Raw genomic sequence first — 26,854 nt, 5'->3', positions numbered from 1 at the left:
GTCTACGCACAACACGGAGCGGATCCGTCTGGTATTTGTACAGATGGATCCGCTCCTATAATGCAACGATGGTATCCGTTCAGACGGAACCGTCTGCATTATATTTCACTAAAAAAGTCTAAGTACTATTTGTATTCAGACGGATCCGTCCAGACTTTACATTGAAAGTCAATGGGGGGCAGATCAGTTTGAAAAATGCACCATATTGTGTCACCTTCGAACGGATCCGCCCCCATTGACTTCCATTGTAACTCTGGACGGATCCGTTTGCCTCCGCAACGGCCAGCGTTCGTGTGTCCGCCTGCTGAGCGGAGCGGAGGACAGACGGTGCCAGACTGATGCATTCTGAGCGGATCCGCATCCACTCAGAATGCATTAGGGCTGGACGGATCAGTTAGGGGGCCGCTTGTGAGAGCCTTCAAACGGAACTCGCAAGCGGAGCCCCGAACGCTAATGTGAAAGTAGCTTAAGAGTTCCTCAGAGAGAGGACAATCCCCTCATCACTTACTATATATCACACCTTTCAAGGCATTTTCAATACACTACATCTCTTCCAGCATATAAGACTGTTGTATACCAGATGAGAGTGTGCCATCACATCTTCACGTATTAACTTTTTCATATCAAAAGGTTTCTGGGTGTGCCGGTGTTTGAGCACCTCTATCCATAATACATAATTAGTGAGCCACTAAACTTCAATCCATGTGGAATCAGCTGACGATGGTGTAAAAGGAGTGCGATTCTTCTTGGCGCTAACATCGACCTGTTCATACTTGAGTTATTTAGTCAGTTTTGGCCCCGTGACTGTCCAAATAAGTAATGGGTGCAGTGATTCTAAGAGCGACGCCTGTCATCTGCATGTCATACAGACTCACAGTATTATTTCACTACTAAAGCAGATTCCCTATGCGTGTAACTACAAGGCACAATGTTCTACACCACTATAAAGGATCTCAGCAGCCAGGAAATAGCCATTATTTAACATGATTCAGCGCAAATAAATTCGGATCAAGCAAAATTTGTAAAAAAAAAAAAAAAGGGAAAATTCGCTCATCTCTAGTCCTTTTATTAAATCCAAAAAATGAAGAGGGTACAAAAACTGTGAAAAAAATACATAAAAATTTGTAAAAAAATAATAATAATAATATATATATATATATATATATATATATATGCAGATACATGCTAGTCCTGACCCCTATTTGAATGTAACAGTCACCAAATATTATTTATGTATTTTTGCTGGTTTTTGTGCACCCTTATGGTTTTCGTACTGTAATTTGCGAGTGTTGCCTATTTAGACTCGTACACTTTGTACTAAGGTAATACATTTGATAAATCACATTATAGCATTGTATATTACGTGGTCAAATGTATGTGGCCCACTCTTGAAAGTAGTATGCTTGGCCCATTCAGTCACCCCCATTGCTTTGCTGACAGGTAGATACAATCAAATACGAGTATAAGCACTATGGACAAGTATTGGCAGTATATTGGGTCAAGCTGGAGTACATTGACATACAATAGGGCACAACGTCAAAGTAATGGAGTCTGTTGTAGCAAGGTCAACTTTATCTTGGCACACTTGGTTTTGCCATAAGATATTCACAGGGTGTCTTACAATAAAAAGGCTCTATTTTTTCACAGAAACGGCTCCACTCTTACAGTACAATGACAAATATTTGTAATACCATACACATCCCATAGACATAGGTTGTTTCTGGATAATAAAAACATTTTTGTGCCATATTCTCTGACAACCCCATTAAAGGGGTTGACCCAAGATATAAACTTAGTTCAATATGCACTAGGTGGGGGATATCTGATCACTGTGTAGCCAACCCCAGGGCCCCCCACTGTTCACAAGGATGGAAACCTCGAGTTTCCTGAATAAATGACGCAACGCTCAAGTGTGTGTGCTGTGATGCTATTTATTCTGTATGGGACTGGCGATCTGTACACAGCTATCTGTGGCAGTCCTGTAGAGAATGAATGGAGTGGCAGCACACATAGTCGACCCACACCGATCAGATACCTCAGATAGATTCAGCTTCATGAAAAAAGGTGGAAAAATAATTAGAATAATAAAAAATTATAATAGCTTTCATACCCATATCTACTAAAAAAATTGAACGGGTCATGAACAGGGGGAAATGGCGTAATTTTTACCTGGTTAAAGGGTTTGTCAAGTGGTATTAAATACTTAGCGTCACTAAAAATGTAAAGGAAGCAGTACTCACTCTCACCGATTTCCCCATCACTGCTGTTCTGACGCTGCTCCAGTCCTTGGTCTCTGGTCAACATGCAGAAAATGCCTGGAGATGCCCATGGCAGCCAATGATTGGTTCTGGAGGTCTTTCCTGGCTCTTCCTGCTTGATGAACCTGGACCAGAAAGCAGAAAACAGCAGGGACCGAAGTAGCTTGGACAGTGGCAGGGGAATCGGTGAGGGTATATATTGCTTCTTTGCAGGGGCATTGCTAGGGTCTTAAAAGATCAGGGGCCCAAGCCCCAATAAATATGGTCCAGTTCTCTGAGTCACCCCTCCCCCCACACACTGCATTTTGCTGTACTTGCTATACAACAGCACATACCGGTCACATCCCGGGCCTCCAGGTGACTTCTCCTCCGATGTAGATCTTCTCTGTCATCATCTTCTCCATTTGGTCCGGATAACTTCTCTCAGCCGCGCCTTGTCTCTGCAGAGAATGACACACAGACATCTTAGCTTCCTCACATTTATATCATCATCTCCCAACCTGCAGTCTCCACAGTGTTATCCTGCTGCTCGCTGTGCCCCCCAATACCCCCAAATACTACCCTGAAGAAAAATGTGTGCCCCCATAGTAGTAGTGCTCATCAAAGTCTAATCCCCTTCTAGAATGCCTTCATTAGTAATACTGCCCCCTACAGTGTCCCCAACCGTGATAACGCTCCCTAAGAGTCCCCTCAAACCCCTGTAACATTCAGTCCCATGTAAATGACATAACTCCTCTCCCACAGCTGCAATCAGCATACAGTCCTATGCAAATAACATCAGTGCCTCCCCCCGGCCCCCTCTGACATACAGTCTCATGTAAATAACATAATTACCTCCCACAGCCACCTCTAACATACAGTCCCATGTAAATAACATAATCCCCACCCACAGCTGCCGTCAACATACAGTCCCATGTAAATAACATCAACCTGCCCTAGCCCCCTCCAACATGCAGTCCCATGTAAGTAACAACTACCTCCCACAGCCACCATCAACATACAGTCCAATGTAAATAACATCACTCCCTCCCCCAGCCGCAATCAACATACAGTCCCATGTAAATAACATAAATCCCTCCTACAGCCACCATCAACATACATTCCCATGTAAATAACATCCCCCCCCCAGCCACCTCCAACACACAGTTCCATGTAAATAGCATCCCTCCCTTCAGCCCTAACATTCGGTCCCAGTTAAATAACCACAACTCCCAGCATTGCTTTGCCTCCCCCTTCACTTACCTCGCCTCATGTAGCAGAGGTCACCACAGTTTCCTGCCCCAGGACTTCTCCGCTGAGCCGTCCTCTCCTGCATTGGTCACATGACGGTGACATCATCACAGGTCCTTTTCAACCACTGCCTGTTTTACTGGTCACATGACCTGTGATGTCTCTTCCACTGCATTGATTCAATTGTATTGCCGTCCTGAGGATGGCAATACAGTTGTATCTAGCAGGCAGGCAGGACATTTGGGGCCTGGGACAAAACATCAGGGGCCCTGGCCCCCAATGTTTTAACCTAGCAACGTCCCTGCTTCTTTGTCATTTTTAGCCCACTGTTAAAAATGACAAATGACAAATGAATAAAAAATGAACCCCTTTAAGCAAAAACAACTGATTTTTACCCTCACAGATAATAAATAATTGTCTAATTTTATTGTTTTCTGGTCCAAAGATGCACCGAGCCACTGGCTATTGCATCCAGAGCCAGTGACCTTGGCTCACCCCTGTTCCTCACTAATGAATGGTAACAAACGAATGTAAAATACAGTGAAATTCAAGTTAGTTATAGAATATCTACTTCATGCACCATCTTATGCAATCTCCAGATAAAATAGCTGGAGGATATTTCTTTGTATCCACAGTCAGCAGCTTTTGGATTCAGCCAGATGAAAACAAGCTTGCATTTGATCATTTAAAGTCCTCATAAATACACAATAATGTTGCACTTGCAAAACAAACACTTATCTTCTATTGCGCGTCTTAAATGGGGCTATTTACCGTAATCTCTGTGCTATGTACATGTTTGTTTTCTCTGCAGCAAGCTGTGTATTTGTGGCTCCTGAGATCCTCCTCTTGCTGCATATGTACAACGCCTGCGAGTAGTGATCAGTCCTCCATGTCCCTACAATGCACAGCCTGCTGCCTAATCAGTTCTCACCCTTGTCATGGGTTTGAATTACATGAGTGATGTTTATAACCTGGAGTTGTACCGGTGGGGACAACCTTTTTAGAGCTTTGCAGAGGCTAATCGCGTGAGGCTTTAACATGATGTTTCATTTATCTTCATTGAACCTTTCTCAAGGTCCTGTTCCTGGGAAAAGTAAAAGACGTATATCGTGCAAGGACTTGGGAAGGGGTGATTGTGAAGGATGGCTATGGAAGAAGAAGGATGCAAAGAGCTATTTTTCACAGAAGTGGAAAAAGTATTGGTTTGTCTTGAAGGACTCTTCCCTGTATTGGTACACCAATGAGGAGGTAAAGACATCTATCTGTTCACAATGGTCTGTCATGTTGCGTTGTGTGTGTAGAGGTACAGTCACCTTGTTAACAGGAAAGCACAAAGGACATTTTGCGATTTTGCTCCAGAGACTGCACTTTGGGTTTTTTGGGTGGTTTATTTATAGATGTGTCCTTCCTTACCTTTCCTCTTGGCTCAATATATCCCAAAATACGTGACATGAGAAGGACAGCTTTGAAAAAAAAAAAAAAAACATTATTTTTTCACTACTCTGTCTGGAGTTCTTCATGCTATATGTGCCTATGATTGACCACCCAGTGGCTATGTGCATTTCAGGCTGTCAAGGGTTTTAGTAGCATGTTGTGATAATATATTGCATTGTATCATGAGAAATTGGAGTCCATAAAATTTGAGGAGAGCTTTGGTAAAACTTTTCATATGTCATAGAGACATATGAAAAGTTTTGATTAATGGGGGTCTGGGTGCTGAGACCCCTACCGATCACTAGAATAAGTAGAGAGAAGCATACACATATCACTCTCTCCTCGCTGCAGGAAAAGGGCTCAATAGAAGACTAGGGCCCCACCTCGATTACATCCTCTGCAAAAAGGAGAAGGTGCAATATGCTTGCACTTCTCTCTCCTCGTTCCAGGGATCAGTGGGGGTCTAAGCGCTGAGACAAAACTTTTCTTATGTCTCTATCGCATTTCAAAACTGTAACCAGAACTCAATGAGCCGTTAAGGGTGGACAAATCAGTTACATAGATTGAAAAAGATGCAATCCCCACCAAGTATCAACCACTTTCCTAGATCTTTCAATGGCCTGGTGAAGCCCTCCCTAAGCAAGTCTTTGTAATTTTGCCTCACAGGGGGTAAAAAAGTCTTGCTTCTGATATTTGATTATTGGGGTTCCCTCCCTCATCAGCAGACTGGAGAAGGGTTACTTTATTCTTTATCCAGACACAGTTGCTTGTCCATATTGGGTTGTGTTACACTGCATCTCTGACCCATTCACTGCAGCCACTACATTGATTACCAAGGCTTAGCAGCTCATATGTAAGGGTAGCTGTGCCTGGTTTTGCAGCTCCACACGTTTCACTTCAGCGAATGGCAGACCCTTCATTATACTGATCATTGGAGCTCCTATAAAAGATTTTTAGACTACTGAAGTAAGTGCATATTGCTAGGATATGCCATCATTTTGTGACTGTTACGACTTCTAGGACCTCTACCAATCCTGAGAATGAAGGGAGACGCAACACTGGTGGTAGCACTGCATCCCCATTTAAATATTTCCCTATACAGTGGTGCGCCCAACCACTATGCAGGGCACCAGTGTTATATTCTCCTCTTCTCTATTTTGGTAGAAGGGGGTCCAGAAGTACAATACACAAAAAAAAGTAAGGCACATTAAAAAAGAGAGTTCTGTCTATGTGATCATCACATGTCCAGGACAGATTTTCATCTTCTGGAAGTAAACACTTTAAGGACTGCAAGCAGAGATCCTGAAAACCAAGATGTACTAGAAAAATTTTATGGAATTTCATTATGCAATAAATAAGCTTTACTTGCTGAAACCCGAAAGGGGTTATCCCACAAATTTTAAACTCTTTTTAAAACTCTTTTTTAAAATTCTTTTACTCTTTCACTTATCTGGAAGACTCTTTCCTTTTTGTGGATGAATAGCAGCTCATCACACACTCTCATCTCCCAGAATACATTACAATTAGCTGTTGTTAATCTCTTCTTCCCCGGCATAGAAAAAAATAGTCCCTCACATAAGGCCCTGGAGACAATTATGGTTTGGACCCTCCCTCCTCACACACACACAAAATGTCCTTCTCCATTCTGTATTTTTCTAGGGACAACACAATGAAAGGTGCCACTTCGCCTGCTTCGCTATAAGATCACTATGCCAACACTGAGGGGAGGAGAAGGGAGCAGGGAAACTACTGAGAATGTCTGGTCCACCAATGAATGCAGGAGAAGGTGGACCAGAAGAACAAACGGCACGGGGCACTGCCAGAGAGAAAAATGTAATATACATTAAAAAAAATATATATTTTTTATTGCATGTATATTGCAATAATATTTAATTTAGAATGCCTTATTAATTTCATAGTAATACTTTTTGTGGGATACACCTTTATGCAAAATTCTCTATTCTTCATGATTAGATACGGCCTCCTCCTTGATGTAATGCCATGGCTTTCACATTCTACATGGCACTTGTCACATCCATTTTTAGTCATTGGTTGAATAGATAAATGTTTTTTAGGAACTGTGTGCTTTTCTTAATAAGTTTAGGTTAGAATAAAGTAAAGGCGTTTTTTTCTATTCTGGTATTTGTGGTCCTTAGAAATTATCATTTTTCTTAGAAAGCATGAAATGTAAATCAGTCTACAAAACCTTTACATGTACATAATGCATGCACATAATATCATAACCAAAGCTCATTAATTGGAGAAAAAAACTCAATTGGGTAAAATGCTTTTTTTATGTCGACTTGTGTACCCAAAAACTCTTTAGATTTGTTAACGTGATAATCTACTTGGTGTTATAGCTCAGTCTCTTCTCAGTGTGACAGCAGCAAAAATATACTGTATCTCTCGAGAAATTACAGTGAACTTCAAAGCACATTTAAAAATTGACTTCCCGGCTGTCGTCCCTGGAATAGGATATATTCTTCATGTACCAAGAATCCCAACCACTCCTTGCAAACAGAAAACCGTTTGAAGCCACAAATGTCACATTGCTACTAATGATAGTATATTTAATTCAGGAGCATTGTTTGAAATTTGCTTATGGCGTTTTCCTGTCTGGTTCAACTATATAATATTCAGTCATGATGTGTTTTAGAATTAAAATCTAGTGGCTTACAGATGTGCCTTTCTTGCCTTTCCTCTTGGCTCAATATATCCTGCGATGTGTGGTGTGAGACGACCAGCTTTTTTTTTATTAAATTTTTTTCCTTTAAGACCCAATTTCCACGATACGGTGTCATAAGATGTCTATCCTATATGTGTCTGTGTGCAGCCACCCAGTGGTTGTGTTGTGTACTGCAGACTCTCAAGAGTTTTGCTAGCAGGTCACAATATTTATGAGAAATTGGCGTTCATAACCAAATTCGATCTAAAGTAAGGGTGCACACAACTGTACGTTGCCCATAGGGTTTCATTGTAAAAATCTGAAAAGTAAAAAAAATAACTATGTATGTGACTGCATACCAGACCAGTGTATACTGTGCCTAAAGTACACTGTTTTTATTATACCCTGGGTAAGTGAGGCCTTATGAATATATTTGGCAATTTTGCAGTGCACTATTCTGTAATATATTTCACATATTAGAGGGGTATAATAATAGGCATGATAGCATCAACTATAAAAGCTATTCTGATGTCTGCTATTGATTATAATAAAGGGCTATATATATATATATATATATATATATATATATATATGCGCCATGTTTTGAGATATATATACCATGTTTTGATATACAGTACAGACCAAAAGTTTGGACACACCTTCATTCAAAGAGTTTTCTTTATTTTCATGACTATGAAAATTGTAGATTCACACTGAAGGCATCAAAACTATGAATTAACACATGTGGAATTATATACATAACAAAAAAGTGTGAAACAACTGAAAATATGTCATATTCTAGGTTCTTCAAAGTAGCCACCTTTTGCTTTGATTACTGCTTTGCACAATCTTGGCATTCTCTTGATGAGCTCCAAGAGGTAGTCACCTGAAATGGTTTTCACTTCACAGGTGTGCCCTGTCAGGTTTAATAAGTGGGATTTCTTGCCTTATAAATGGGGTTGGGACCATCAGTTGCGTTGTGGAGAAGTCAGGTGGATACACAGCTGATAGTCCTACTCAATAGACTGTTAGAATTTGTATTATGCCAAGAAAAAAGCAGCTAAGTAAAGAAAAACTAGTGGCCATCAGTTAAGTCAGTCCGAAAAATTGGGAAAACTTTAAAAGTGTCCCCAAGTGCAGTCACAAAAACCATCAAGCGCTACAAAGAAACTGGCTCACATGCGGACCGCCCCAGGAAAGGAAGACCAAGAGTCACCTCTGCTGCGGAGGATAAGTTCATCCGAGTCACCAGCCTCAGAAATCGCAGGTTAACAGCAGCTCAGATTAGAGACCAGGTCAATGCCACACAGAGTTCTAGCAGCAGACACGTCTCTAGAACAACTGTTAAGAGGAGACTGTGTGAATCAGGCCTTCATGGTAGAATATCTGCTAGGAAACCACTGCTAAGGACAGGCAACAAGCAGAAGAGACTTGTTTGGGCTAAAGAACACAAGGAATGGACATTAGACCAGTGGAAATCTGTGCGTGTCTTTGTGCGACGCAGAAAAGGTGAACGGATGGACTCTACATGCCTGGTTCCCACCGTGAAGCATGGAGGTGTGATGGTGTGGGGGTGCTTTGCTGGTGACACTGTTGGGGATTTATTCAAAATTGAAGGCAAACTGAACCAGCATGGCTACCACAGCATCTTGCAGCGGCATGTTATTCCATCCGGATTGTGTTTAGTTGGACCATCATTTATTTTTCAACAGGACAATGACCCCAAACACACCTCCAGGCTGTGTAAGGGCTATTTGACCATGAAGGAGAGTGATGGGGTGCTGCGCCAGATGACCTGGCCTCCACAGTCACCGGACCTGAACCCAATCGAGATGGTTTGGGATGAGCTGGACCGCAGAGTGAAGGCAAAAGGGCCAACAAGTGCTAAGCATCTCTGGGAACTCCTTCAAGACTGTTGGAAGACCATTTCAGGTGACTACCTCTTGAAGCTCATCAAGAGAATGCCAAGAGTGTGCAAAGCAGTAATCAAAGCAAAAGGTGGCTACTTTGAAGAACCTAGAATATGACATATTTTCAGTTGTTTCACACTTTTTTGTTATGTATATAATTCCACATGTGTTAATTCATAGTTTTGATGCCTTCAGTGTGAATCTACAATTTTAATAGTCATGGAAATAAAGAAAACTCTTTGAATGAGAAGGTGTGTCCAAACTTTTGGTCTGTACTGTATATATATATATATATATATATATATATATATTTATTTTTTATATATATATATATATATATATATATATATATATATATATCAAAACAAGGGCATCCCCAATAAAGGGTAACATTTCCAGTAATAGGGTTAAACACAGACTGTATCATGGCTAAATTTACTTTGAAAAGAACTTTGTAAGAACGATCTGTACACTGTATTACGGGCATATTTCTGCCGCCATACATCCCAAGTTGACTTTGATACTTGCGCTTCACTGCATGCACTTCCCATTTAAATCCAGCAAGGATTCTCCTATAAAGCTGTAGCTTTCACGTTTGTGATTGAGCAGACTTGACATTCTCTGTGATTGTGACATATTTCTCAGTATTGCCACCTAAGGCAAAGTAGCATAATCAAATGATAGTATAGCACTTGGACAGATAATCACTGTCCTTTGGAATAATTTGGACAAATTGGAAGTCTTGAATATTTCATGTTGTGTGTTTTAACACACCGTAGCTTAAAATGAACCAAATTCCTGTTAAAAGTGAACTGGTTCTGCTGGATTATATGCAGTTGGTTTAGGAGATTTGACATAGAGAATGAATGGAGCGGCAGTGAGCATGTTTGACCACCGCTCCGTTCATACATGGAGACACAGGACCATCATTCTCGTTATAAGTGGGGAATTCCAGCAGCTGGATCTGACTGATAAGATACTTATTCCCTATTCTGTGAAGCCTTTAAGAACAGTCAGGGATCCATTTTTTTCTGCTGCAAAGCTCCAAACTTCATGCATTGTCATTAATTAAAGAAAGTCTGTCAGCAGTTTTGACCCTACCGAATTTTGTATTATTATTTAGATTAAAATAATACAAAACAAAATGATGTGCAAGGGTGGACTTTCACCTATTGCCTGTATTTCTGACAAAAATAATTTAGAAAAATCAACATGTACAGTACTTTTATTTTATTTTTTTGTTCCAGGAAGAAAAAGCGGAGGGGTTTATCAGTCTACCGGAGTTCAAAATTGATCGAGCCAGCGAGTGTCGTAAGAAATTGTAAGTAGGCCCTCAATGGTGCGCTAGATCATATATATATATGGAAGACAGAATTTCCTGCCTGATCTGACATTGGACATGGAGAGACACAACTTAGCTTATTAGTATTAGACTGCCAGATTATTTTGGCAGATGATCACTTTCTATGGCACAAAAGAAAACAGATCCGTCACCCATTGACTAACTATGGTTTTAGAGGTGGTTCCATCTTTGCTATTTTAGAGATAATACAACCGGATCCGTTCAGAACGGATGCAGATGGTTGCATGATCGTGACAGAAGCGTTTTTGCTGATCCATGACGGTTCCAGCAAAAATGCAGATGTTAAAATAGCCTGAGTGAGGTGGACAGAGACAAAGAACAAACAGCAGGTGGCGCTATACTGATACATTTTCTTGAATAACTCAGTATCTATAATACATTTTTAATTGGATGCAGTTACAAAAGTATTCAGTATTTTTTTTTTTGTGGGAGAAGCCACAAGGAAAAAAAGCTCTGTAAATGGAGTAAAAAGCTTCTTCTATTTTCATTAAAGAAATAAAACTTCATGCAGATAATGTGCGCTTGTCAGTTTTTGTTCATTTTGACAATGTAGGCTCTGGAAATTACTTTTTTCTGTGGATATTGAAAACCGGAGGTGGTATGCCTCAGAGGGAACCGTCATGTATTATTCACCACTTATAGTCCAATAAAGACCTGATGTTTCAGTTATATTGTCCCAGGTTTGGAACAACTATGGTTATTCACCTGGCACAGTCCCCCAGTAACAGCTGCAGCCAATTGTTCATACTTCTGACATTTAGCACTTCACTTCCTACTATTAGGAATGGATACTAACTGTCATCAAGCATGAGGAAAGCAGTGAGTGAGAACCAATGCTGACTTACTGTCCTTATACCACTGTGGTGAAGTGCAGAATTCATCGGTAAAGCTGGTAGTCTATGATGAAAGGCCAGTATAGTCACCATTAGGGATCGACCGATTATCAGTTTTGCCGATATACAGGATTTTGAACGTTATCGGTATCTGCATCTATTTTGCCGATATTACGATAACGTATCATGAACACGGATTGCGCTGCCGACAGCGCTCTCCGTGTTACCTCAGCAGCACAGGTGAGAAGGAAGCAGCGTCTGCCTCCCCCCTGTGCCGCTGCTGCCGCTGCCACCAATGAGAGGAGGGAGGACAAGAGGAGGGGAGGGGCTGTGGCCACTGCGCCACCAATGAAGATAACTCTCTCATTCATTCATATACAGGCGTTGGGAGCTGGCTGCAGAATCACATAGCCGGCTCCCGACCTCTATGACAAGTGGCTGCGTTCTGCGGTAGTTAACGGCACCTGAGGGGTTAACTGCCGCGGATCGCAGCTACCACTCATAGAGGTCGGGAGCCGGCTATGCGATTCTGCAGCCAGCTCCCAACGCCTGTATATGAATGAATGAGAGAGTTATCTTCATTAGTGGCGCAGTGCTTCCCCCCCAACCCCAGTATTAATCATTGGTGGCAGTGGCCACAGGGTCCCCTCTCCCCTCCTCTTCAGTGGAAGTTCCGATCGGAGCCCCAGCAGTGTAATCCTGGGTCTCCGATCGGTTACCATGGCAGCCAGGACGCTATTAAAGCCCTGGCTTCCATGGTAAGCTCCATGCTGCTGTGTGCACAAAACACAGAGCAGCAGGGACAGTGTGAGGTCCTATTCACCCTGATAGAGATCTATCAGGGTGAATAGGGTGAATAGGACAAGGGTTGCAGCCCCTAAGGAGGCTAATAGTTAGTAAAAAAAAAAAAAAGTAAAAAAAACCACATCAAAATATTAATTATAAATGAAAAAGAAAGATTTACAAAAAAAAATACATGTTAACAATAAACATAAATTTTCAGCAGATTTGTGTAGGAATTTTTATTTTTTTTCAAAAATGAAAATTCACAGAATATCGGTATAAATTATCGGCTATCGGCCTGAAAGTTCACAGATTATCGGTATCGCCCCTAAAAAATCAATATCGGTCAATCCCTAGTCACCATTATAAAATATTGCTCTAATTTTGTTAGCCATTGGCAAACCCTGTGTATGTATGTGCCAAACTTTCTTTAACATGAACAGTATATATAGATATGGCCTTCCTTAGCTTTGCTCATGGCTCAACATCTCCCAACATGTGTGATAACCAGCTATAGGGGAAAAAAATCACAACTTTGCAATACTATCACTGGATGTCTCTTCTACGCTTTTCCATGTGTGGCCACTCAATGGTCATGATTTACGTAGATTGCAAGGTTTTCCTGACTTGTCCCAGTATTGTATTAAACGTACTTTACATGAGAAATTGGGTCTTTTTAAAGGGGTTTCCAGTCCCTATATCCATTTACAACCCCCCACCAATAAGGACCTCTCAAAAAAATTATTCTTACCTACTACCCCCACGCTTGGTTCTAGCTCCTAGGGTCCACCACTGTCTTCTCTGGACTTCCACCACAACAGGTAAACATCCAGCATGGACAGGGTAATGTGCGCTGTTGCAGCCAATGACTGGCTAGCTGCAATGAAGTGACCCACACGGGTCACCCTGCAGCTAATTGCTGGTCTCAGCACTACATGGGACATCACTGCTGAGGCAAGTGATTGGAAAACAAACAGCATCGGGGCGGCCCGCTCATCACTGGAAGTGGCAGTGGAGAAAAGGGTTGAGTGTGTCTTCTTTTGTTATTTTAGCATTTTTACAGGCTCTGCCCAAGTTTTTATGGAACTTTTCACATCCACTTGAATATATACAAGGTTTAACTTTTTATTGCAGCTTGCTATTTGGTGGTATACAGGCAAATGGCTGCCCTGCATCTATGGAAGTCACAAGCCTAGGAATCACCTTTAGAAGAAAAGGAATCAAGCGCTGGCCCAGAAGTGATCCACAAAATGATTTATTTAATCCAACATATAATGCATTTCGGGGATAACACTCTTCAGATACAAAAGGCCTATTATGAAATGATTGTCAGTTTGCATCTGATAAATTCCTTGTATCACTTCTGGGTTGGCTCTTGACTCCTTCTTTTCTTCTGAGGGTGATTCCTAGTTTTTTTACTTCTACCAGGTATTGACGTCCATTTTTCCATGACGAGACTGGACCCTGCAGCCTGCATGTCCAGTGTGACCGTTTATATGCCCATATGGTTCTTGTGGTTTTACCAGTACAAGGTCCGAGTCTAACCATAAACCCACACCATGTTCCTTATGGCTTCCACTACCTGTTCTGGCAATATTACTCTGCCTGGTGCTGCTGTTTTTCTTCTTCTATGGATGACTGACATATTTTTCTCTCTATTTATAGTGCTTTTAAAGCTTGCCATCCCAAGATCAAAAGCTTCTACTTTGCTGCCGACAATTTAGATGATATGAACAGGTAACAAAACATGTCATGTATTCGTGTTATTTCAAAGCTTGCCTGTTCTTAGGTTTGAGAGTTTGTTTTTCCGTACAGAAGTGCATTTACTAGTCTATGCGCACCTTATATCTTAGCTGTTAAGATATTTGTCATGAATATATGATAGTAATGTGAACGTTTGTCTTTTTGTGTTAGTTTTTTCTTTTATTAAACCCTATTCAATTGACTATAGACCCTTAAATACACCCTCTAGCTCAGGGTTCAGCAACCTCCGCCACTCCAGGTGTTACATATAGTTACATATAGTTAATACGGTTGAAAAAAGACATAGGTCCATTAAGTTCAACCAATGCCAGTGTTGTGAAACTACACCTCCCATCTTGCACACTTGCTTGGCTGTTCTCTGAACTCCCACAGAAGTGAAAGGAGCATTCTGGGACTTGTAGTTTCACAACAGCTGGAGTGCCGAATGGAGTTTCTAAATCCTGCTCTAGCATGTAGTACATGCATGACATTTTTTTTTTAATAGAGGAAGGCATAGTCGCACATAGTTTGCATAAAGCATACAAAACGGTAATATTTTATTCCCCCACCTGGACCTTTGTGAATTTATGATTAAAGGGAATGACCTATTGTTTAAATCACATATTTATGTTAAGCACCTTTTAAAGAATTTAAAGAATTTTCGGTGATGTTATTTAATTTTCCATGAAACTATCTACAGTATATTTAAAAAAAAACTTTAAAATCCTGCACTTTTCACAGTGGCCACTAAGCCTAATAATAGGCGCCACTTCTTAGTCTGTACAGATCAATTTACTACAGTTACCTGCTTATCTGTCATTCTAATCCTGCCTATAATGATATCACCTCTGTAAATAAATAAGACAGGATCCTCCATTCACAATAGGTGATTGTCACAGCTTATCTAGTCTTTCCTTGTACAATGACCTCTGCACAGATCACAGAGCATGGATCGGATCCGCAAAACACATACGGACGTCTGAATGGAGCCTTACAGGGGGGTGATCAATGACAGGGGGGTGATCAGGGAGTCTATATGGGGTGATCACCCCCCTGTCATTGATCACCCCCCTGTAAGGCTCCATTCAGACGCCCGTATGTGTTTTGCGCATCCGTGGATCCAAGGATCCGCAAAACACGGACACCGCGGATCCGCAAAACACATACGGACGTCTGAATGGAGCCTTACAGGGGGGTGATCAATGACAGGGTGGTGATCACCCGATATAGACTCCCTGATCACCCCCCTGTCATTGATCACCCCCCCTGTAAGGCTCCATTCAGAATTTTTTTTGGCACAAGCGGAAATTTTTTATTTTATTTTTTTCTTACAAAGTGTCATATTCCACTAACTTGTGACAAAAAATAAAATCTCACATGAACTCACCATACCCCTCACGGAATCCAAATGCGTAAATTTTTTTAGACATTTATATTCCAGACTTCTTCTCACGCTTTAGGGCCCCCTAAAATGCCAGGGCAGTATAAATACCCCACATGTGACCCCATTTCGGAAAGAAGACACCCCAAGGTATTCGCTGAGGGGCATATTGACTCCATGAAAGATTGACTTTTTGTCACAAGTTAGCGGAAAGGGAGACTTTGTGAGAAAAAACAAAAAAAAACAATTTCCGCTAACTTGTGCAAAAAAAAAAACTTCTATGAACTCGCCATGCCCCTCACGGAATACCTTGGGGTGTCCTCTGTCCAAAATGGGGTCACATGTGGGGTATTTTCTACTGCCCTGGCATCTTAGGGGCCCTAAAGCGTGAGAAGAAGTCTGGAATCCAAATGTCTAAAAATGCAATTTGGGTCCCTTTGCGCACCTAGGCTGCAAAAAAGTGTCACACATGTGGTATCGCCATACTCACGAGAAGTAGGGCAATGTGTTTTGGGGTGTCTTTTTACATATACCCATGCTGGGTGAGAGAAATATCTCTCTATAATGACAACTTTGTATAAAAAATTGGAAAAGTTGACTTTTAGAGAGAGATTTCTCTCACCCAGCATGGCTATATGTAAAAATACACCCCAAAACACATTTCCCTACGTCTCCAGAGTACGGAGATACCACATGTGTGACACTTTTTTGCAGCCAAGGTGGGCAAAGGGGCCCAAATTCTAAAGAACACCTTTAGGATTTTACAGGGCATTTTTAACACATTTGGATTTCAAACTACTTCTCACGCATTAGGTCCCCTAAAATGCCAGGGCAGTATAACTACCCCACAAGTGACCCCATTTTGGAAAGAAGACACCCCAAAGTATTTCTTGATGGGCATAGTGAGTTCATGGAAGATTTTATTTTTTGTCACAAGTTAGTGGAATATGAGACTTTGTAAGGAAAAAAAAGAAAATCATAATTTTCCGCTAACTTGTGACAAAAAATAAAAAGTTCTATGAACTCACTATGCCCATCAGTGAATACCTTAGGGTGTCTACTTTCCGAAATGGGGTCATTTGTGGGGTGTTTGTACTGTCTGGCCATTGTAGAACCTCAGGAAACATGACAGGTGCTCAGAAAGTCAGAGCTGCTTCAAAATGCGGAAATTCTGATTTTTGTACCATAGTTTGTAAACGCTATAACTTTTGCGCAAACCAATAAATATACACTTATTGCATTTTATTTTTATCAAAGACATGTAGAACAATAAATTTAGAGAAAAATTTATATAGAAATGTATTTTTTTATTTTTATTTTACAACTGAAAGTGAAAAATGTAATTTTTTTGCTAAAATTTTGGTAAATTTCGATTAATAACAAAAAAAAGTAAAAATGTCAGCAGCAATGAAATACCACCAAATGAAAGCTCTATTAGTGAGAAGAAAAGGAGGTAAAATTAATTTGGGTGGTAAGTTGCATGACCGAGCAATAAACCGCGAAAGTAGTGTAGTGCAGAATTGTAAAAAGTGGTCTGGTCATTAAGGGTGTTTAAGCTAGGGGGGCTGAGGTGGTTAAAGACAAACTGCCATCTCTTCTGACTTGTCTGTTTTATTAAATAATACTATTTCCCATGATGTGACATTTCTGGAGCATCTTCCCTTAGAAATCAGTTTTGTCTTTTCTCTGCTATGAATATATAAGAACTTGGTGTTACCAGGATCCTACACAGTCTGACACTGTCCAATCAGTGCTGACCATATCAGACTATGTAGGGACACACCCATTTGACAGTGGGAATGGGAGTGCCCAGTTGTCAATATATTCATAAATATTCAGGACAAAAAAAAAGGAATGGCACTTCACAGTATTCTAAAAAACATGCTCCATAATGCCTATATCCTAGTAAATTCAGATATGTCAGGGAAGATTACTGGGCCTCGTTAAGCTTCTTTAAGATGTTCCTCTGGACTTGTAATGTTATGGTCTATCCAGAAGCCCCTGAATTCTGAATCCAGTTTGATGATATTAAAGTATCTGGGAAAAAAAAAAAACTATTTGTAATTAAATATTAGCCAGAATCCTACTAGACACTAATGAGGGGCAACACCCCGAAACAGCTGTCTGTGGATGGATAACTGGCTTAGGTCTTCCCTTGTCACATCCTTAGGGCTTGTAAAAGAGCTGTATCTTGACATAGAGGCCACTTAATATGGTGGATCTGGTGATCTCTGTAATGGGGCTCCACGGTTATTTTGCATATTACTGTTTACCAGGGAACTTTGCGCTTTGGATTTCTGTGTTGAGACTCTTAAATGAGGATCCACAGTGTTTTTTGTAGCTGGTCTCCCTAAGATCAGCTATTGGTTTGTTTGAGTAGTCTCCAATGCATTGCTCCTGGTTAGCCAGAATCCTACTCCACACCCATAAGGTGCAGAACCCTGAAACAGCTGTCTGTGGATGTCTAACTGGCTTAGGTCTTCCCATGTCACATCTTTAAGGCTTGTAAAAGAGCTGGATCTTGACATAGAGGCCACTTAATATTGGATCTGGTGATTTATTTTATAAATTCACCCCTTTGCTTGGTTTTCCTTCCCTGGAGGGAAATATGGCTTTCACTGTGTTTAAGACCCATAACTGGGACTCCACGGTTATTTTGCTAATTAACTATTAGGTAATAAGGCTAAAATATTCTAGCCATCAAAATTTTGACGATTGCAACATGCTCATTGACATACCAAAATTTCAATCATCAAGAGCAGAACAAAATGGCGTGGAGGCAGCAAATGGACAAGTAAAATATATGCCAGTTTGTAGCCAAATGAGAAACTCTTGCCAACACTGTTAGAAATAATAGATTCTCAGAGATAAACTGTTCTTCAGGACAGGTTGTACTGTGTCGCGAATCACTGACTGGTAAGAAATTATATTTCTGCTTCATACAACTTCAAAGAAACATTGTAGCCCACTGGATATTTTTGTAACTTTCTTCTCAATGTTATTTTTATTAAGTGTTCATTATATATCAATGAATCAGAAGCTATAAAATTATATCATATTCAACCAGAGAATAAATATAGTGATCATATCTTCTATCCCTTGTCAAGGTTCAAGAGTAGATTCCCTTTTTAATGTGTCTTCAATATATTGAACAGTTTCCAGGAAAATATGGTGGTGGGGAGCAAGGTTGAAAAGTAGGAAATATAAGATTTGGCTCTGCACAGAAACATAGAGTTTAGAGTTTCAGCAAAAAGTTTTACATCTAGTATAAAGAAATAAGGAAAAAAAGATAAAGAAAAACTGGATGCTGACTCAACACCGTCTATGGGGCGCTATGGGGTCATAATGAAATGATGGATATGTATCCAGGAGACTTATGTTAATCCTTACATGGTTTCCAAACCCATCCAAAGGATGTCATAGTGTGATTAGTAAACTCAGCTAGTTCCTCTGTATGGAAAGGTTGGTCTATCTTGGCTATATACTTAAGCATAGTAGGACATGAGGTCATGAGCAACAGTAAGGAAATGAGAAGTTTGTATGCTGCTAACCTAAAATGGATCAAATTAGCAGAGGAACTGCTGTGTGAAATGATAGGGAATTAAAAAAAAATCTGTTCCAGAGAGAGAGAGAGAGAGAGTGATATGTGACTTTGGAAACAAAGAGGCTGATTACCAAAAAGGCTGAAGAACCGGGCAGGGCCACCATACACAGTATGTAGGAAGGTTCCTTTGTCTTGCATACAGCTACAGCATTGGACAGTTATAGGTGGTTACTAGTGTTGATCGAGCATGCTCGGCTGAACACTAGTTCGGCTGGAGCATCTTGATGCTCGGCACATGGCGGTACTCGGCTGAGTACCGCCTGTTTTCGAGCGCAATGCTTGAGTCTCCTCCCCGCACGTTTCTTGGCTGCTACGCAGTCAATAAACGTTCAGGGAGGTACTGGCACGCACTGTAATGCCCTAGCCATGTTGGCTATTGGCATTACAGTGATTGGCTGGCCGGAACACGTCATCGGGTGCTATAAAGCACCCCATGACACGTGTTTGGCTCAGTCTTAGTCAGGGAGAGCTGAGCATAGGAAGGGAAAGACAGTGTAGGGAGTGTTATTGGGAGATTTTTATTACAAAAACTTTTTAGAGACCCAAAAGTCCTTTTTAAGGACTATTGTGTGTGACAGCTGCAATAAATATTTTTAGCGCATCCTGTGCTAAATAGCGTCTAATAGGCCGCTGTGGGCAGTTAAATTATCCACACCACATCTCCTGTGTAAAGTGTGTTCATCCCTAAAATATTAGTGACATCCAGTGTACTTTTTCGGTAGACGGTGTCCGCTGCAGACAGTTAAATTATCCGCGCCACATCTCCTGTGTAAAGTGTGAGCATCACTAAAATATCAGTGACATCAAGTGTACTTTTTCAATAGACGGTGTCCACTGCGGACAGTGAGGTTAGCTGCACCACATCTCCAGTGTAAAGTGTGCGCATCCAAAAAATATCTGTGACCTCCAGTGTACTTTTTCAATAGCCGGTGTCCGCTTCTGACAGTGACATTATCCGTGCGAAATCTCCAGTGTAACGTTTGTGCCTAAAATTTTTATCTGTAAAAAAACAGTGTACTTTTTACGTAGACGCTGCAGACAGTGACATTACTGGTGGTACCTCTCCTGTCTAATGTTTGCTCATCCCAAATACCTGTGACATTCACTGTAATTTTTTATTAGCCGCTCATGACAGCATTTACATTATCTGCGGGATATCTCCTGTCTGACGTTTCCACATCCCAAATACCTTTTTACATTTATTTGCGCATACACTTCCAAATCCTACGCTACTGTACGTGTGACATACTTTCAAGCATATATCACATTTAAAATGAAGAAGGTGAGCAGTAAGGGATGGGGAAGTGGCCGTAATGCTGAGGGTGCACGCAGAGGCCGTTGTCCCGTTGTCCTGGGCACGTTGAAACTGTGCCTGCTGCCAGAGCCCAAGAAAAACCATGATACCTAGCTTCATGTCCTAGTTTGAAAAGCGGAGCAGGACACCACTCTTGAAGTCAAACCCGTGCGACCAGGTGGTCGGTTGGATTGCAGCAGATAATGCTTCAAGTCGGTTAAGCACCACCCTGTCTTCCACTAAGTCCAGTCTTGATACTCCTTACTCCCACCATCGAGAGTTTGGCCAAACAAGTGATCCCACACTCGGATATTCCGAGGACCTCTTTTCCTTGCCATTCCTTGATTTGGCCCTCTCGCCAAGCACGCTTGAAGAGGGACAGATCTTGTGCCCTGATTCCCAAACTCTTGAGGATCCACAGTCACACAAAGATGACAGTGGGGATCGGCAATTAGTGTTTAATGAGGTGGATGATGATGAGACACAGTTGCCAATAACTTAACATCAATTATTGTCTCAAGAGGTTGAGGAAGAGGATGAGACACAGTTGTCAATCACTGAGGTTGTGGTTAGGTCAACATCTCAGGATGATGAGCAGAGTGAGGAAGTGGAAGAAGAGGTGGTGGACGATGAAGTCACTGACTTAAACCTGGGAAGGTGGAAAGCCGAGCGAGGACAGCAGTACAGAGGGGAAGGGATCTGCAGCACAGCAACAGCCTGGAAGAGGCAGTGGGGTGGCAAAAGGGAGAAGGCGGGCCACACCAAACAGGCCCACAACTGTTCCACAGAGCACTCCCTTTCAGAAATCTCCCTTGCCAAGGTGTAGGTGTTCCGCAGTATGGCGCTTTTTTGGGGAAACTGCAGATGACAAAAGAAACCATCCCACTTCTGTGTCTACTCAAATGCTCGCTGATGATGCTTTGCATGTGGAAGAGGTGGAAATGGGGGAAGACATTACACAGGGTGATAGCCAGTCCACCCTCAGTTCTTCTTCTCAGTGCGAATTGGACGATGAAGAGGAGGAGGAGGAGCAGGAAACGGTTGCCTACGCTACAGAGGGTAGTACCCATGGCAGTTTTATACCACTTGTTCTGCTTGGGTGGGAAGAAGAGGAGGAAGAGGATGAGGAGAGTTAGAGTAATCCTCCTGATGACGACAGCAAAGTCTTGGCTGTTGGTACTCTGGCACACATGGCTGATTTCATGTTAGGCTGCCTTTCCCACGACCCACGCGTTATATGCATTTTAGTCAACACGGATTACTGGTTGTTCACCCTTTTTGACCCCTGCTACAAAGAGAACTTCTCATCTCTCATTCCTCAGGTGGAGAGGATGAGCAAAACGATGCAATACTTGAAGGTCCTTGTTGAAAAATTGCCCCAAAAATTTCCATCTGACAATGCTGGCGACAGAGTCCGTACTTCCTTGGGCAACCGAGGAGGGGAGACCAGGGGAACACACAGCAGTTCCAACAGAGGAACACTCTCCAAAGCCTGGGACAGTTTAATGACACCCCGCCATTACCCTCCCCCTGATTAGCGGCCTAGTGTCACAAGGAGGGAATAATTTAGGAAAATGGTGAAGTAGTACATAGCAGACCGTGTCAGCGTCCTCAATGACCCCTCAGTGCCTTACAACTACTGGGTGTTCAAGCTGGACACGTGGCACGAACTGGCGCGCTATGCCTTGGAGGTGCTGGCCTGCCTTGCCGCCAGCGTTTTGTCTCAGCGGGTATTTAGTGCTGCTGGTGGCATTATAAAAGATGAGAGTATCCGCCTGTCAACTTAAAATGCTGACAGGTTGACTCTTATAAAAATGAACAAGGCCTGGACTGCCCCTGACTTCTCGACTCCACCAGAGGAAAGCGGCTGAACATAAAGGCTCTTTAAATGTGTTGTTTATAATGTACTGAATATACTGCATTCCCATGCACCCCTCCCACCACAAAAAAGGGTATATGGTTGAATCTTCCTTTTCTCATTCTCCTCCTCCTCTTCCATCAGATCAGCATGTTTATTCGTTGCATATAATGCCCTCGCATATATGCCCTTGCATCTAATGTTTTACAGGGTCAGCTCACCTGCAGGCCCTGAAATATAATTTTTTAGAGGGTCAGCTCACCAGCAGGACCTCACCTACAATCTTTTACAGGGTCAGCTCACCTGCAGGCCCACGCATATAATGTTTTACAGGGTCAGCTCACCTGCAGGCCCTGACATATAATTTTTTAGAGGGTCAGCTCACCAGCAGGCCCTCACCTACAAGTCCAGTCTCACTATACAATAGTCTGGTCAACACAATCCTCACCGCCGGGGGTCGCGTAACTAATTATCACGGAGGAGTCTCGTTCGTTACCGGAATTAACCAGACAAATCTCTCTACCAACTAAGAACGTCCATGCACCACCACCCACAGAATCGAGAAAGCGCTATTAATCTGTCAATCCTTTCCGTGTCCGGGCCGGGTGAGGTTTGCCCGTGTTGAGTCAAATTAACCCGAAGGCTCCACTCCTGGTGGTGCTCTTCCGTCAATTCCTTTAACTGTCAGCTTTGCAACCATACTCCTCCCGGAACCCGGACTTTGGTTTCCCGGAAGCTGCTGGGCGGGTCATGGGAATAACGTCGGCATCGCTTATGGTCGGAACTACGACGGTATCTGATCATCTTCGAACCTCCGACTTTAGTTTTTGATTTAATAAATACATTTATGGCAAATGCTTTCACTTTGGTTCGTCTTGTGCCGGTCCAAGAATTTCACCTCTAGTAGCGCAATACGGATGCCCCCGGCCGTCCCTCTTAATCATGGCCCCAGTTCCAAAAACCTACAAAATAGAACCTGAGTCCTATTCCATTATTCTTAGCTGAAGTATTCAGGTGACCCGGCCTGCTTTGAACACTGTACATTTTTTTCAATGGTCAGCCAAGCAGCAGGCACTCTCCCATAATTTTTTAGTTGGTCAGATCAGCTCCAAATGTTTTAGAGGGTCACCAGCAGGCTATCAATCATAATTGTTCAAAGCTGTGTATGATGCCCTTCTTTATGTGTACCAAAGGGTGTATTGGAGTGCTGGTTCCTTGCAGAACTTGCACTTTATATACAAGTAAATATACAGGAAAGAATGTTTCCTAACAATTTTTCCTCTAAAATCAATTTTATCTTTGGTTTTGTGCATACTATTGTCAGTCTGTAAAAGTGGCGTACTACTCGGACAACATCGTTACCAACAGTGACCTGGGAGTCCAAGATGCATCCAGACATCCTCCCCATGCTGTTCCTGAACCATTTTGATGGTGTTTCCATCAATTTCTGACCTTTTCCTATGAACCAGGCACCCTCCCCTCTTCAGAGCAGGGGGTGCCTGGTTTAATGCTCAGGTTCTCCCATCGACTTCCATTATACTCGTGTGCTCGGTAGAGCACCCGCTCATCCCGATGTTTTCGGCCAGAGCACCCAAGCACTTTGGTGCTCGATCAACACTAGTGGTTACCATTTGTGCATTTTAATTGGGGTATTGTACCATTTTGTAAGAATTCTCCTGTACTATAACACAATGTGAAGCTCTATGTGAGGACCTGTATATATTATTGAGCTGAGAGTCAGTAAAAAACATGTTTAGATCTTTCTCCCAAATATAGAGAGAGGCTCTCTTTAAAGGGCATCTGTTAGCAGATTTGTACCTATGAAACTGGCTGTCCTGTGGCATGTGCACTTGGCAGCTGAAGGCATCTATGTTGGCGCCATGTTCATAAATGAAGTTTTAATATATGTAAATTAGCATCTAGGAGCAACGGGGGTGTTGCTGTTACACCTAGAGGCTCTTCTCTCTCTGCAACTTCTGCACCCACCTCGCCCTTTCATGGTCCCAGGCTATGAGCTGTGCGCTACGATTGGCCAGCCCTGCAGCAAGGGACAACCCTAATACAAAAACTCCGCCCAGTACAACAGAGGGAGCTGCAGACACCGGAGCCTTTACCGGGCGAACGGAGCGGCGCCCAGACATACTAGTAAGTGCAGGGGGACCCCTGGGCGCTGCTCTGCCCACTGATATAGTTAGTTTTTAAACTAGTAAAAGGTCCTCTTTAAGGAGGACCTGTCAGCTCTCCTGATATGTCCGTTTTCATACTGTAAATACTTGTATTCACCATAATGCAAGAATACTGGAGCATTTCTTATAACTCTGCGTGGTGTCATTTCTCCAGTATTCTTACTAGAAATGTATGAATAAACTGACAACTGATTGGTATCAGTTAGGAAAGGGAGGGGGGGTTACCTACATAGTCTGACACTGTATAATCAGTGCTGCCAGTGCCGGATTATGTAGAGATACAACAGTTTGACAAGTGCAGTGATAAGACCTAGTTGTCAATTTATTCATGCATTTCTCTTAGAAAAAAATTGAAGAATGGTGAAACACAACACATTCCAAGAATGCTCCAGATTAGTTTTTTCATTGGGAACAGAGGTATTTACTAACAGACATTTCAGAAATGATTCTATAAAGAGAACTGACAAATATTTCATATTATTCTTCAGGAGGTTAGCAATGGCAGCTCATCACACGAGGCCCCAAATTCAGAGATATCGCCTAATAATCCAGTGTTGGTGAGGAAACGAGTTGCTAATCCCCATAAATGTGATATGGTAATCCAACATTTTACCAAGGAAATAACTAGCATGAAAAAAAATGTATGGCACTCTCCACATGTAGGTTCAAGGACAGTGCTATCAGGTGTTTTTAAAAGCACCTCCAGTGCAAATCTTATTGGCCAACAAGATCTGGCCCTTCACATCCTCCTCAATGTATGGCCACTTGCTGGCCAATTCCTTTAGACCCACGTAAAGTTCTCACTCTACTTCTAGGACTATATCTTCACACAGAACTTATTTTGATGATTTTGAGTGCCTTGAAGAGTAGATGACTGCACATCTACAATACTTATTAGTAATTTATTATTTCTAATCGTTTTACTTACTTTGTATATTTATTTCAAAGATATAACATGCCAGGTGGTTGGAAAAGTGAAGCCTTTGAAGGGAATGAATGCTGTCGTTTCTTTCTTTATCTGCCTTTAATAATGCAACTGCTATGCTATCCATGGCAGTGAAATGCACTTTGGATGACCTTGCTTTGTTTTTTATACATTCAGCAGTACATACGGTAGTTTATCACCGGGATATGACCTGTAACAAGATCTTATTGACTGTTAGGTACAACTGCCAAAAGCTGTCATATGATGGAGACCACTCTAGCCAAAACATCTGAACAGTTGATATCGCCAGTCCTTCAAATAGTCTGAGCATGACTTGCAAATTCACGGAAGATTGCTCATTAGCATCAGCAGAGTCTGTGGAACAAATTTCTCAACACCGAGGACATTCCTTTACTGAGGTTAATCCAGCTTCATGTCCCAGCCAACACTTTTGACATTGGAAAAGCTATTTGATAGCTAATTTTGGAAGTATTATTGATGTCTACCAACTGTTTTATGTATATTTGAGGGCCACATCTTTGCATGTCTCATCCATAGTATTTTACTTCTTTTTAGCATTATTTTCTCCATACTGTCAGTGGTAAAACAAGAATCATTAGTGTATTGTTGTCAACCCAGTGGTACAGCCACACGAGGTGGATTTTGTCAATTTTGCTCATGTATCGTATTCAGATTTCACTCTAGGAAATCTTCAACATGAATGTCATGCAGACTACACACTAACGCTGGGTTCACACCTGAGCGTTTTACAGCGCGTTCCTACGCGCTGTAAAACGCACAACAGGCAAGAACCAATGATTCCCTATGGGAATGGTTCTCACCTGGGCGTTTTACAGCGCGTACGATCGCGCTGTAAAACGCCCGACGCTCAAACAAGTGCTTGAGCTTTTTTTTGGGCGTTTGTCGCGTGTTCCCGCACATAGAAATTCGGGAACGCGCGACAATGTGTGAACGCCAGTCTCTGTATGCGCGATTGTAAACGCCCGTACAATCGCGCATACAGAGCGCTCGTTTCAGAACGCTCAGGTCTGAACCCAGCGTAAAGGTCAATTTCAGCTGCTGATTTTTTTTCCAGCATGTGAATGGGAGACTGCAAAATCTCATAAACTTTTCCGGTACTGTAATACACTATAAATCTTCTACTGCCAAATACTACCCTAACCTACTGGGGCTTGCCTTTGGAGATCAAGAGTAGATCATAGAATTGAATATTAAGTTAAAAAAGCTTTCCAGAAATAGATGAATCAGAGATTTCTAAATGTATATACTCCGATTAGCAAGACATCTGATACCAAGATATTAAGCAACAGATCCCTTAAAAGGAACATCATCACAAGGAACATGATATCTTAGATGCAGGTAGCTT

General features: G+C 41.9%; 1 protein-coding gene across 5 annotated transcripts in view; it reads left to right on the top strand.

Moving 5' to 3' along the window:
* Positions 1-26,854, top strand: part of CNKSR2 (connector enhancer of kinase suppressor of Ras 2) — a 414,221-nt gene that overhangs the window by 304,958 nt on the left and 82,409 nt on the right. For all 5 annotated transcript variants that reach the window (XM_044283965.1, XM_044283964.1, XM_044283963.1 and 2 more), the window contains 3 exons: positions 4,564-4,736; positions 10,745-10,818; positions 14,142-14,213. In XM_044283965.1, coding sequence (XP_044139900.1) covers positions 4,564-4,736; positions 10,745-10,818; positions 14,142-14,213 — 319 coding nt within the window. The remainder of the gene's footprint in view (positions 1-4,563; positions 4,737-10,744; positions 10,819-14,141; positions 14,214-26,854) is intronic.

The sequence above is a fragment of the Bufo gargarizans genome, chromosome 3 (genome assembly GCF_014858855.1).
Source record: "Bufo gargarizans isolate SCDJY-AF-19 chromosome 3, ASM1485885v1, whole genome shotgun sequence".
NCBI classification, from domain to species: Eukaryota; Metazoa; Chordata; class Amphibia; order Anura; family Bufonidae; genus Bufo; species Bufo gargarizans.
The sequence above is the reverse complement of the archived record's forward strand: the minus strand, read 5'-3'. Positions and strand labels throughout refer to the sequence as shown.